Genomic DNA, 14,402 nt, shown 5'->3' on the forward strand with positions numbered 1-14,402 from the left:
TAATCTTTTTATCTACCCAATGCAACTCAGTGCTCAGTCTTGAAGATACCATAAGATACCATGCTTAGTTTTGCAGTTCTCAAACTGTGGATTTGTGTCTCCAGAGATAACATGTTGTTAACAGCAAAAATGTTTTAAAATAAATAAATTATAGAGGTGAGAAATAACAGACCTCAACCCTATCGTCCCTCTGCAAATTTGTGTACACAGTCAATCCCTTACCTCTCTCTAACAGTGCAAAGTTTCAAAAAGTTCAATGAACAGAAGACTGTTGGGGGCAGAACAGATCTGAACAAGAAGTCTGGAGATAAATGTGAGAAGGGAGGGACAGGCAGCGGAAATAAAAGTGTAACCGTTTGAGCAGCACATTCTAGAAATCTTGAGGTCTTTCTGAGTGTAGCCTTCATTGATTTGAGATCTACCATACCATTCTCTCACTAGAATGAAAAACCTACAAAGGCAGGAAAAATAGGTAACTGGTGAAAAAATTGCCGTTTGTTTATGCAACAAACTCTCCTTTCCGGATGACTGAGAACCCACACTTCATTAATATGGTACAGTCATTAAGACGAGGATTAAGACAGTCCACCCAACAGAACAGATGTCGCAGGCAAATTGCTGGATAAAGTGTATGAAAGAGAAATTGAGCAGTGTGCAAAAGGTCTAGAGGGTAAAATTGTTAACCTGAGTCTTGATGAGTGGAGCAATGTCCACACTGAACCTGTTGTATGTGCTTGTGCGACAACAGAAGAAGGGAATGTCTTCTTTACAGAAACAATTGATACATCAGAAAATGCACACACAGCAGAATACTTACAAGAAGTAGCAGTAAAAGCTATAACAAACTGTGAAAAAAATTCAAATGTCTAGTACACAGCTTGGTCACAGACAATATTGCAAATGTATCCAAGATGAGAAGAAATTATTCAGAAGAGAGTCCCAAGCTAATAACATACGGTTGCAGTGCTCATTTGATGCACCTCCTAACCAAAGACTTCAGTGTTCCAGAAGTAATGGCTATTGTTGTTGAAATTGCAAAATACTTCCGTAACAACCACTTTGCAGCAGCTGCTCTGAAAAAAGTGGGAGGAACCAAGCTAACTCTCCCACAAGACATGCAACGGAACTCAGTAGTGGACTGTTCTGAGCACTGTATCAAGAACTGGCCTACTCAGATGACAGTTCATGAACAAAATTATGAAAAAATAGATGGCCAAAGTTCCCTCACATGCTGAAGCCTATTTCTGTAGCGTTGAACAAAATGCAGGGAAATAGCTGTTTTATTGCTGATGCTGTTGAAATTTGGAAAGAACTGAGTGAGATCTTAAAAAGAGAAATATGCAATGACAGAGTTAAATTACAAGCATTAAAAAAAACGAATGGGACAAGCACTATCTTCAGATAGTTTTCTTGCAAATATTCTCAATACTCGGTACCACGGTCAAACCTTAACTGCTGAAGAAGAGGAGTTGGCTATGACATGGACATCCAGCAATCATCCCTCCACAATGGCAACTATAGTAAACTTCAGAGCTAAGGGGGAACCATACAAGAAATATATGTTTGCTGATGATGTTTTAAAGAAAGTCACACCAGTGGAAGTCATTTAAGCACTTGGATTCAGAGACTGTTGAAGTGATAATCTCACTTTTAACAGCAGTAGTTTCTTCTGCCAGTGTAGAAAGAATATTTGCTTTTGGACTAATTCATTCCAAATTGAGAAAGCGTTTGGGACCTGAAAATGCAGGAAAGCTTGTTTTTCTTTTCCAGATTATGAACAAACAGGAAAATGAAGGTGAAGACAACTAAGTTAGCTGCAGAAGCCAATATTTTATGTTTCTCATGTTGACCTGGCTGACGTAGTTTAATTTTTGTTTTTTTGAAAAATTTCATTTAACTATTTTAGTTAAAAACAATTTTAACAAAACCAAACCTGATTTTAAAAAACTTGAATGTTTAACTAAATTCAAAAAATTCATGTTTGTTTTGTTAAAATATTATATGTTTGCTTTTGAAGAAAAAAATCCAGAATACATAATGTTGTTTTAGTTAAATAAATCAATTTAAATGTCTGTCTGGTGATGTTCTCCTCCTAATACAACATGGCAAGAAAATCCTCCAAATATTAATGATTAATCTGTTGAAGTGGAGATAGTTCACCTCCCAACGACTTCATAAATATCTGCTTCAATTACCTTTGGTAAATTTAAATTAGCAGCAAATCTATCTAAAAATCAAGCAAATATAGTAACAGTAAGGCCCCGATTCTGCACACTCTTATATGCAAGATATCCCACTGAAGTCAATGGGGGTACTGTGGTGCATAAATTTAAACATGCACTCAAATGTTTGCAGGATCATGGCTTACAAAGGCAGTGGACAGACAACAGATCAGGCCACAAGAAATTCTAGCAATGAACATTGGACCACTGGCTTGACCAAACTCTCAGGCCTTCTCTGCTCTCTAGAATTCAACAGTTTATAACTGAACTCATGGCATACAGTTTGTTGTGTCTATAACAGCTCTTGCAGGTTTGCATCACATCCACACTAGCATGGATCTAAACTGTTCCACTTGCAACCTGTTCTGGATACCCATCCCACAGTTCCCAACACAGTTTCCAGAAACAGGACATTCTGGAGATTTCAAAAAAATAGCTGTGCACTGAAGTATTAAGAGGGTTACTTGAACTTCAGGTAGCCTGTGTCCATACTATCACTGACAATGGTTCACGCATTGTATTCAGCCCTGCTGTAAGCAAGTACAGTCCAAATGGTATTTAGCACATTTATTAAACTGTTTGAGAACATTTACTTGTGGACGCAGAACACATTACAAACAGGCCAAAACCAATAAACACTTTTTAGCATGATAAATTTCTCTAGGGTACACCGGCCTAGGACTATGTTGCAGAAATTATACGAAAAAATTGCTTTTTGTGCAATGTTGCTTAATTGTTCTGGAAACTATTACAACCTAAGGTCCCAGTCTATTTAGCGCCATGCAGGCACTCAGGGAACCCGCCCAGGGACTGGACGGGGGAGCAGCAGCCCTCCCCTGGCCCCAACCTAGCCTGGCCTCCAACCTGCTGTGGCCGAGGAAGGGGCGCCTATCCTGCAGCCCCAGCACTGCCACAGCGGGGAAAGGCGCCTCTCCTGCCCCCGGCCCAGGTACTGCTGCGGTGAGAGAGAGCTGAGAGAGTCCTCTCTCCCTGCCGTAGCCCCGGACCATCCTCCTACACAAGCCCCTCATTCCTGGCCCCACCCCAGAGCCCACACCCTCAGCCAGAGCCCTTACCCCCTGCACCCAACCCTGAGCTCCCTTCCCACACTCCAAACCCCTGGACCCAACCCCCACCACGTGAATTTTGTTACGTGCACCAATACATCACCTCCATATTGGTGCACGTAACAAAATTCATTCCGCACCTAGGTGAGAAAAATTAAAGGGAACACTGATTACAGCGCATTAAAAAAATAGAGGTGCCCTGCAAAGTATTTCTTTAAAAATTGGGCTTGTGCTCCTTTTTCACCAAAGTTGTTTTTTATTTTTTGTTTTGTTTATTTTGTGTGCTTACTTTTCAGTTTAGAAGTATCATAAATGTCAAGCCCCATCTTCTCTGGTTTTGGTGGACGATGTGCTAGATCATGTTTATCATGAGCTCTCATACTAATTGAAGGGGTGGAATAAAATCTTGAAGACATACATTCTCACTAAAGTGTTAGTCACTGAAATTAAATACATTGTTAATAAAAAAGCCAAACAGTGACTAAAATATCACTCCCCTGCCCTAACTTTCACTTGCTTTGTTCTTAAAATATCAGTTTCTCTAGGTCTCCAGTCACAGAGAGTCTTTCCGGACTAGAAAGGAAATGAATTTCTAATATTAAAAACAAGCAGAAAAAACATTTCAGGCCTTGGTTATGCAGCATAAAGTGCCTAGTACTGACATTTACTTTTTAGCAACTCTTGAAATCTCATCTTATTTTATATTGTACTTTAAAAATCAAACATACAAATTTTGGCTTAAAAAGGTGCATTTTATTTAAAAAAAGAAACCTGAAATTGTTGAACTTTCAAAAGGCTTTTGTTTTTTAAAAAGGATTATAATGTCAGATTCTACACTAATTTCAACACTGAAAATTAGGAAAAAAATATTAGTGATGATCATTTTAAACATCAAATGAACTATTCCAATCAACTAATGCCAGTGTTTATAGGCAAAAAGAAAAGGAGTACTTGTGGCACCTTAGAGACTAACCAATTTATTTGAGCATGAGCTTTCGTGAGCTACAGCTCACTTCATCGGATGCATGCCGTGGAAACTGCAGCAGGCTTTATTTATACACAGAGAATATGAAAAAATACCTCCTCCCACCCCACTGTCCTGCTGGTAATAGCTTATCTAAAGTGATCATCAGATGGGCCATTTCCAGCACAAATCCAGGTTTTCTCACCCTCCACCCCCCCACACAAATTCACTCTCCTGCTGGTGATAGCCCATCCAAAGTGACAACTCTTTACACAATGTGCATGATAATAAAGTTGGGCCATTTCCTGCACAAATCCAGGTTCTCTCACCCCCTCACCCCCCTCCCAAAAACCACACACACAAACTCACTATCCTGCTGGTAATAGCTCATCCAAAGTGACCATTCTCCCTACAATGTGCATAATTAAGGTGGGCCATTTCCAGCACAAATCCAGGTTCTCTCACATCCCCCCCACCCCCATACACACACAAACTCACTCTCCTGCTGGTAATAGCTCATCCAAACTGACCACTCTCCAAGTTTAAATCCAAGTTAAACCAGAACATCTGTGGGGGGGGGCGGGAGAATAGGAAAAAACAAGAGGAAATAGGCTACCTTGCATAATGACTTAGCCACTCCCAGTCTCTATTTAAGCCTAAATTAATAGTATCCAATTTGCAAATGAATTCCAATTCAGCAGTTTCTCGCTGGAGTCTGGATTTGAAGTTTTTTTGTTTTAAGATAGCGACCTTCATGTCTGTGATTGCGTGACCAGAGAGATTGAAGTGTTCTCCGATTGGTTTATGAATGTTATAATTCTTGACATCTGATTTGTGTCCATTTATTCTTTTACGTAGAGACTGTCCAGTTTGACCAATGTACATGGCAGAGGGGCATTGCTGGCACATGATGGCATATATCACATTGGTGGATGTGCAGGTATACGAGCCTCTGATAGTGTGGCTGATGTTATTAGGCCCTGTGATGGTGTCCCCTGAATAGATATGTGGGCACAACTGGCAACGGGCTTTGTTGCAAGGATAAGTTCCTGGGTTAGTGGTTCTGTTGTGTGGTATGTGGTTGTTGGTGAGTATTTGCTTCAGGTTGCGGGGCTGTCTGTAGGCAAGGACTGGCCTGTCTCCCAAGATTTGTGAGAGTGTTGGGTCATCCTTTAGGATAGGTTGTAGATCCTTAATAATGCGTTGGAGGGGTTTTAGTTGGGGGCTGAAGGTGACGGCTAGTGGCGTTCAGTTATTTTCTTTGTTAGGCCTGTCCTGTAGTAGGTAACTTCTGGGAACTCTTCTGGCTCTATCAATCTGTTTCTTAACTTCTGCAGGTGGGTATTGTAGTTGTAAGAAAGCTTGATAGAGATCTTGTAGGTGTTTGTCTCTGTCTGAGGGGTTGGAGCAAATGCGGTTGTATCGCAGAGCTTGGCTGTAGACGATGGATCGTGTGGTGTGGTCAGGGTGAAAGCTGGAGGCATGCAGGTAGGAATAGCGGTCTGTAGGTTTCCGGTATAGGGTGGTGTTTATGTGACCATTGTTTATTAGCACTGTAGTGTCCAGGAAGTGGATCTCTTGTGTGGACTGGACCAGGCTGAGGTTGGTGGTGGGATGGAAATTGTTGAAATCATGGTGGAATTCCTCAAGGGCTTCTTTTCCATGGGTCCAGATGATGAAGATGTCATCAATATAGCGCAAGTAGAGTAGGGGCTTTAGGGGACGAGAACTGAGGAAGCGTTGTTCTAAATCAGCCATAAAAATGTTGGCATACTGTGGGGCCATGCGGGTACCCATAGCAGTGCCGCTGATCTGAAGGTATACATTGTCCCCAAATGTGAAATAGTTATGGGTAAGGACAAAGTCACAAAGTTCAGCCACCAGGTTAGCCGTGACATTATCGGGGATAGTGTTCCTGACGGCTTGTAGTCCATCTTTGTGTGGAATGTTGGTGTAGAGGGCTTCTACATCCATAGTGGCCAGGATGGTGTTATCAGGAAGATCACCGATAGATTGAAGTTTCCTTAGGAAGTCAGTGGTGTCTCGAAGGTAGCTGGGAGTGCTGGTAGCGTAGGGCCTGAGGAGGGAGTCTACATAGCCAGACAATCCTGCTGTCAGGGTGCCAATGCCTGAGATGATGGGGCGCCCAGGATTTCCAGGTTTATGGATCTTGGGTAGTAGATAGAATATCCCAGGTCGGGGTTCCAGGGGTGTGTCTGTGCGGATTTGATCTTATGCTTTTTCAGGAAGTTTCTTGAGCAAATGCTGTAGTTGCTTTTGGTAACTCTCAGTGGGATCATAGGGTAATGGCTTGTAGAAACTCGTGTTGGAGAGCTGCCGAGCAGCCTCTTGTTCATATTCCGACCTATTCATGATGACAACAGCACCTCCTTTGTCAGCCTTTTTGATTATGATGTCAGAGTTGTTTCTGAGGCTGTGGATGGCATTGTGTTCTGCACGGCAGAGGTTATGGGGCAAGTGATGCTGCTTTTCCACAATTTCAGCCCGTGCACGTCAGCGGAAGCACTCTATGTAGAAGTCCAGTCTGCTGTTTCGACCTTCAGGAGGAGTCCACCTAGAATCCCTCTTTCTGTAGTGTTGGTAGGAAGGTCTCTGTGGATTAGTATGTTGTTCAGAGGTATTTTGGAAATATTCCTTGAGTCGGAGACGTCGAAAATAGGATTCTAGGTCACCACAGAACTGTATCATGTTCGTGGGGGAGGAGGGGCAGAAGGAAAGGCCCCGAGATAGGACAGCTGCTTCTGCTGGGCTGACAGTATAGTTGGATAGGTTAACAATATTGCTAGGTGGGTTGAGGGAACCATTGCTGTGGCCCCTTGTAGCATGTAGTAGTTTAGAAAGTTTAGTGTCCTTTTTCAGCCAAGCTCTGCGATACAACCGCATTTGCTCCAACCCCTCAGACAGAGACAAACACCTACAAGATCTCTATCAAGCTTTCTTACAACTACAATACCCACCTGCAGAAGTTAAGAAACAGATTGATAGAGCCAGAAGAGTTCCCAGAAGTTACCTACTACAGGACAGGCCTAACAAAGAAAATAACTGAACGCCACTAGCCGTCACCTTCAGCCCCCAACTAAAACCCCTCCAACGCATTATTAAGGATCTACAACCTATCCTAAAGGATGACCCAACACTCTCACAAATCTTGGGAGACAGGCCAGTCCTTGCCTACAGACAGCCCCGCAACCTGAAGCAAATACTCACCAACAACCACATACCACACAACAGAACCACTAACCCAGGAACTTATCCTTGCAACAAAGCCCGTTGCCAGTTGTGCCCACATATCTATTCAGGGGACACCATCACAGGGCCTAATAACATCAGCCACACTATCAGAGGCTCGTATACCTGCACATCCACCAATGTGATATATGCCATCATGTGCCAGCAATGCCCCTCTGCCATGTACATTGGTCAAACTGGACAGTCTCTACGTAAAAGAATAAATGGACACAAATCAGATGTCAAGAATTATAACATTCATAAACCAGTCGGAGAACACTTCAATCTCTCTGGTCACGCAATCACAGACATGAAGGTCGCTATCTTAAAACAAAAAAACTTCAAATCCAGACTCCAGCGAGAAACTGCTGAATTGGAATTCATTTGCAAATTGGATACTATTAATTTAGGCTTAAATAGAGACTGGGAGTGGCTAAGTCATTATGCAAGGTAGCCTATTTCCTCTTGTTTTTTCCTATTCCCCCCCCCCCCCACAGATGTTCTGGTTTAACTTGGATTTAAACTTGGAGAGTGGTCAGTTTGGATGAGCTATTACCAGCAGGAGAGTGAGTTTGTGTGTGTATGGGGGTGGGGGGGATGTGAGAGAACCTGGATTTGTGCTGGAAATGGCCCACCTTAATTATGCACATTGTAGGGAGAATGGTCACTTTGGATGAGCTATTACCAGCAGGATAGTGAGTTTGTGTGTGTGGTTTTTGGGAGGGGGGTGAGGGGGTGAGAGAACCTGGATTTGTGCAGGAAATGGCCCAACTTTATTATCATGCACATTGTGTAAAGAGTTGTCACTTTGGATGGGCTATCACCAGCAGGAGAGTGAATTTGTGTGGGGGGGTGGAGGGTGAGAAAACCTGGATTTGTGCTGGAAATGGCCCACCTGATGATCACTTTAGATAAGCAATTACCAGCTGGACAATGGGGTGGGAGGAGGTATTTTTTCATGTTCTCTGTGTATATATAAAGTCTGCTGCAGTTTCCACGGCATGCATCTGATGAAGTGAGCTGTAGCTCACGAAAGCTCATGCTCAAATAAATTGGTTAGTCTCTAAGGTGCCACAAGTACTCCTTTTCTTTTTGCGAATACAGACTAACACGGCTGTTACTCTGAAACCTGTTTATAGGCAGTGATTGTTACAAGACATGTTGCCAAACTTGTAACACTGGTTAATTTAATGTTTGTAAAGTACTTTGATACAAAAAGGTCAGCATTTTACAATCTGCTTCTATCCCACAAAATGGTCCTGATTCTTCTCTTGGTTACTGTGATGTGATATTGCAGTAACTTCATCAAAGCCAATGGTATTGCACTAGATTTACACTAATGTACACAAGACCAAGATCTGTCCCTAGCTATCAAGAGCAAAGGCATTTTCTCGTGTCATAACATTTATTCATAGTAACGAAGAGGCTGGACCCTGCTCCCATTGTAGTCAATTCAGCAAGACTGGGCCGGGAATCTTTCTAGCCATTCCTTTGCTATAGCTAAATTATCTGTTACACAGTGAAAAAACAATGATATAGAAAGGTTTTAAAAATTATCTTGTCTTAGGGTACAAGATGATCTTGGAACTAAACAATTCATGTCTCTCAGCCTCTACAGATAAAGGTCCCAAATATACAGACCTTATATTTGTTAAAGACTATCTAAAATGTACGCTTTTTTTTTTTTTGCGCTTCTGCTGCTTAATACTGCATTAACAGCCTGACAAGGGTCCACCCGCCCTTAAAAAAAACACTTTTTTTAAAAAAACAAAACAAAACAAAAAAACCAAGAATGCCAAATCTGGTATTCCAGTTTTACTCGTGTACTTTCTTTACATATCAGGGCTGATCTACAGTTGAAAAAGTTGTAAAAATACAATTAAACTGATCTAGCAACTTAAGGTAAATTTATGTAAACAGGATTTAAAACAGTTTATGTGCTTTTACATTAAGGCTTTGCACTGCTGTAGGTTGACTGATTTACAGTTCATTTAGTTATTCCATTCAATATTTCTAGTCTAGGCCAGAATTCAGAGCACTTTACCAAAAACTATCACTAATTAGACTCTCTTTCCCATATTTCTAGAACAGACTACCTTGGCATATTATTAAGTGATAGGTATGCTGAATCTGTAAGATGTCCTTCCGCCAAATGTTAATAAAGCATAAAAGTTTAATAGATGTTAAAATTCTAGAGTGGCTAAAAAACTCCTTCTACTACTTCTTTAGTGATCATGGAGTTGTCCCAGGCACATAAGACCTGAACATTTAATGAAAGACAGACAGACAGACAAACAAAACAAACCCCGTCAGGCCTTGATTATGCACCATGACAAAGCAAAAAGGCACAAGGCTATTTTTTTTTCCTTTGGAAAGTAACCTTTAAAGAATTTGAAGACATTGAAGCCTGATATAAATAAAATGGGTACATTTTGAAACTTAAATTTATAAAATGCTTTGTGTTTTTCCCTTACAAAAGGAAGCTTCAGTACCTTCTTTAAAAAGAAAAGACCCCACAATCCAGTACTCAAAATCAAGAAACCAACCACCACAAATCTATGCATCCTCTTAGCTACAACTACGATAGCTCAGATTTGGAAAGAATACAAGAAGTTCAATTTTGGGAAGAAGAAGATTAATTAAATCTAAACCATATTTTATTGGTATTATTTAAAATAAAAAATAAGAAATAATTACCTCATTGTTCTGCAATGTTGGTTTTTCATTTTTCTTACTGTGGAGGAAAAAAGGATTTTACTTAGCTTTTTTCTAACATTTTTTGGTACTTAATTTTGCAATATCTTGGCCTCTTTAGAAAGTTTTAAAAGAGCAAGGGGATTTTCAGGAAAGACGTGGCATCTATATGGTACAGTACAATACACTATACAGCAAAGTATTTTATGTAATCTGAGAATTGCAAGTGCACTTTATGCACCTGTACCAAATCTAGTTCAGAATGTCTTGTCATTTTGTTTACATTTAGGAGTACAGTAGAACTAAACAAGCCATCAGAAGTCTCACCTGACACTATAATCTTTAAAAAGATTAAGAGGATTATGTTTTTGCTTATGTTCGACAAGTCTGATTAATTTCTTGCACATAATTACCAAAAACCATGGACTGATTTGCTGAAATTATTAGTCCAGATTTCGAAGATTCTAAGCACATTGCCATTAGTTTTGCATATTCATACCTGTAAATCTTAAAAGTATTTACCAAGTATATTTACCAGTATATAAATCTGGGCATTTTACCAGGCACTCCCATCACTGTTGTATTTGAGTACCCTACACAAATAAATGGATGTCATGTTCTGAATACCCATAAGGGATGGAAAGCATTATCTTCCCCCATTTTATAGAGAGGGAATTGAGGCACAGAAAGATTAAATGGCTTACACACAGCAAGTGTCTGACAGAGCTGGGAACTGAACTCCTATTTTCTTAGTTCTAAACCACTGCCTTAGCCATAAGACCACTCTTTTTTTCAAAACTATGTATTTAACAGAAACATTACAACGTTTTTTCACTCTCAGTGATAGTAAAATACTTAATCCTGGGACTTTATGCTATATGTTGTTTTCTATATTATACATTGCTGGGATTTTCATTTAACAAATGAAGACTCTCCAAGCAGATCTGCAGTTGCTCCACTGACTAAAATGGAGAGATCTGTGCCCAGGTACAAGTTAAAAATCCAGTCATTTTAGCTTTGATGTTTCACCCTATATACAGGGGCTGAACCAGTATGTTTTGTATGGCATTTGACATGTAACTACAAACAATATTATAATAGAGATTATTATTTTAGATAAACCTTTTACAGAAGAAATTAGACTTCTTGAAACCAGATTTCTGAAAGAACTTTTTTCCCTCCTGTATTTCTCGAAACAGTTAAAGAAAAACTCATTTACTAACAATTGTCATTAATTAGGAGTTCAAAGTACAAAGTCACTTCCTTTCCAATATTTCTAGAACAGAATACTTGGGCATATGAGAACACTGAATCACTGGACGGGAAGAAAGGTGGTAAACATTCAGAACGTACACAGAATAAATTTAAATATGCTCAAAGTTTAGAGCCCCAAATTAAGTTCTCTCAACAAACGGATTAGTTCCAAAATAAGTTTTTAGCAGAGGCCCTGAGGCTGTAACAGCATGCAGTTGCAGATGTCACCTCAGAAACCCAAGATGGGGTATCAGAAGTAGCAGGCAAAAAGAGGCAGGCACCAGAAGCAGCACCAATGTCTGTGCTGGGTGGCTACTAAAGTACCTATAATGTGTCCAACCATCCTGCCATGGCAACAGTAGCATCCTCCAACATTTGCACCTGAAAGCTCTGTTCTGACTGCACTGAAAAAGGGTCCAGCACTAAGTGTACGTTTTAACAAATCCCTGCTGGAAGGATCCATGTGTGTCATGGCCCAACCAGAAGAAAGAAGAGAACTGAACTACATAAAAGGGGAGGAGGTAGGAGGAAGGGGAGGAAAAGGGAAAGATGGAAGAGGAGACCTGCAAAGCGGAGCAGGGAGAGCAAGGAAGGCTTTGCTGGTGTAACTATACCAGTACACAGGTCCAGTGACACAACAGCACAATTAGGAGAGATGAAGCAATGGTAATTTGAGGCTCAGTGTTTCACAAGTCACACATGCCATGAACTTCACAGCAGTGACAAGGAAATGCTTGTTTTATAATCAACCCCTACAATGAAAAAAACCAGAGAAATGTAAATTCCATTACATAACACAAAGAACTAACAAGTGAATCCATTGTCATTTTAAATAGTAAAAGTTGTATGTCTTAGCTATAAGGGTATTCGGTTGATAAAAAGCTGTGTCACAGAATGTTTGTTACAAACTTACTTCTAAAGGCTGATTGCTGTAGGGTTTGTTTGGTTTCTCTGTTTTCCCCTCCTTAAGAGCCTCATTTCTTCAGCTTGGTACACACTGGCACTAATCCAGATTCTATTATCTTATTGTAAAGCTTTCTGTAGGAACTGTGGTTACATGTTCAGTGGATTCAAAGGCCAAAGAATACCCTCAAAATCAGATAGCAAGAGTGGTGGCTGTGAGCAATACTGCATTATATTGTGACCAAATACATTCGGGTTTAGAAAAAGATTCTCCACTATTCCAGGCCTCTCTCTTACATACAAAGAGGGTCACACACTTAGTTGCTTACGTAAACCAAGCACTGTGTACTTGTGGCACCTTAGAGACTAACAAATTTATTTGAGCATAAGCTTTCGTGAGCTACAGCTCACTTCATTGGATGCATACCGTGGATGCTGTAGCTCACGAAAGCTTATGCTCAAATAAATTTGTTAGTCTCTAAGGTGCCACAAGTACTCCTTTTCTTTTTGTGGATACAGACTAACCCAGCTGCTACTCTGAAACCAAGCACTGTGTGTTATCCAGTGTAAATAAAAATGACTGTTCAGGTGTAAGGGCCATCTAAGAGGTACCCAAAGGGCAGAATATTAGTTCAGCTGCCCTCAGCAACCAAGAATGTAGCTGAGGCTGGAAGCGTTGTAACAGAGAAATCAGGCAGGGAGCAGAAAATTCCCAAAAGATTTGGATAGGAGTAAAATCGTGATGGTGATGTAAAAAGTGTCCTGACAGAAGAACATGAACATGTTGTAGCATTTGTAGGCCAAGCGAATTGCACACCAGTGGCTTCTTGCATTCCTCCATTCCCCACCACAAGCTCCCTGGGTGTCACCCTCCCATCCAACTCTTTGCCCGGAAAGATAATGGAGCAAATAATTAAGCAATCAATTTGCAAACACCTAGAAGATAATAAGGTGATAAATAACAGTCAGCATGGATATGTCAAGAACAAATCATGTCAAACCAACCTGATAGCTTTCTTTGACAGGGTAACTAGCCTTGTGAATGGGGGGAAGCGGTAGATGTGATACATCTTGACTATAGTAAGGCTTTTGATACGGTCTCACATGACCTTCTCATAAACAAACTAGGGAAATGCAACCAAGATGGAGCTACTATAAGGTGGGTGCATAACTGGTAGAAAATCGTTCCCAGAGAGTAGTTATCAGTGGTTCACAGTCATGCTGGAAGGGCATAACAAGTGGGGTCCCGCAGGGATGGGTTCTGGAGTAATTCTTCCGCTCTACTCCGTGCTGATTAGGCATCAATTGGAGTACTGTGGAGTATTGGAGTACAGTTCTGGGCACCACATTTCAGGAAAGATGTGGATAAATTGGAGAGAGTCCAGAAAAGAGCAACCAAAATGATTAAAGGTCTGGAAAACATGACCTATGAGGGAAGATTGAAAAAAATTGGGTTTGCTTAGTCTGGAGGAGAGAAGACAGATGGGACATGATAACAGTTTTCAAGTACTTAAAAGACTGTTACAAGGAGGAGGGAGAAAAATTGATGTTAACCTCTGAGGATAGGACAAGAAGTAATGGCCCTAAATTGCAGCAAGGGCAGTTTAGGCTGGACATTAAGAAAAACTTCCTAACTGTCAGAGTGGTTAAACACAGGAATAAATTGCCTAGGGAGGCGGTGTAATCTCCATCACTGGGTATTTTTAAGAGCAGGTTGGACAAACACCCGTCAGGGATGGTCTAGATAATACTTAGTCCTGCCTTGAGTGCAGGGGACTGGACTAGATGACCTCTCGAAGTCCCTTCCAGTTCTATGATTCTATGAATCCTGTCCCATTGACTTTAACGTCAATGGGATTTGGATATCGGCAATGGCATATTGCTTATTAACATTTTTGGAACAAACGCCCCACCTGCAGCAGGTTTGCAAGGCTGCAGCCAGAGAAGGAAGCACTGGGAAGTGCCAGGCATGCAGGTTTGCAGAGCTGCAACCTGGAAATGAAGCGTTGGGATGCACCTTCCCTGGACATCACCCTACAAACTTGCCTG

General features: G+C 40.9%; 1 protein-coding gene across 5 annotated transcripts in view; it reads right to left on the reverse strand.

The window, feature by feature from the left end:
* The window catches only part of ABCD3 (ATP binding cassette subfamily D member 3), a 70,486-nt gene that overhangs the window by 32,382 nt on the left and 23,702 nt on the right, over window positions 1–14,402 (reverse strand). For all 5 annotated transcript variants that reach the window (XM_073357003.2, XM_073357001.2, XM_073357002.2 and 2 more), the window contains one exon: window positions 10,200–10,236. In XM_073357003.2, coding sequence (XP_073213104.1) covers window positions 10,200–10,236 — 37 coding nt within the window. The remainder of the gene's footprint in view (window positions 1–10,199; window positions 10,237–14,402) is intronic.

This window comes from Lepidochelys kempii, chromosome 8, assembly GCF_965140285.1.
Source record: "Lepidochelys kempii isolate rLepKem1 chromosome 8, rLepKem1.hap1, whole genome shotgun sequence".
In the NCBI taxonomy this organism is placed as follows: domain Eukaryota; kingdom Metazoa; phylum Chordata; order Testudines; family Cheloniidae; genus Lepidochelys; species Lepidochelys kempii.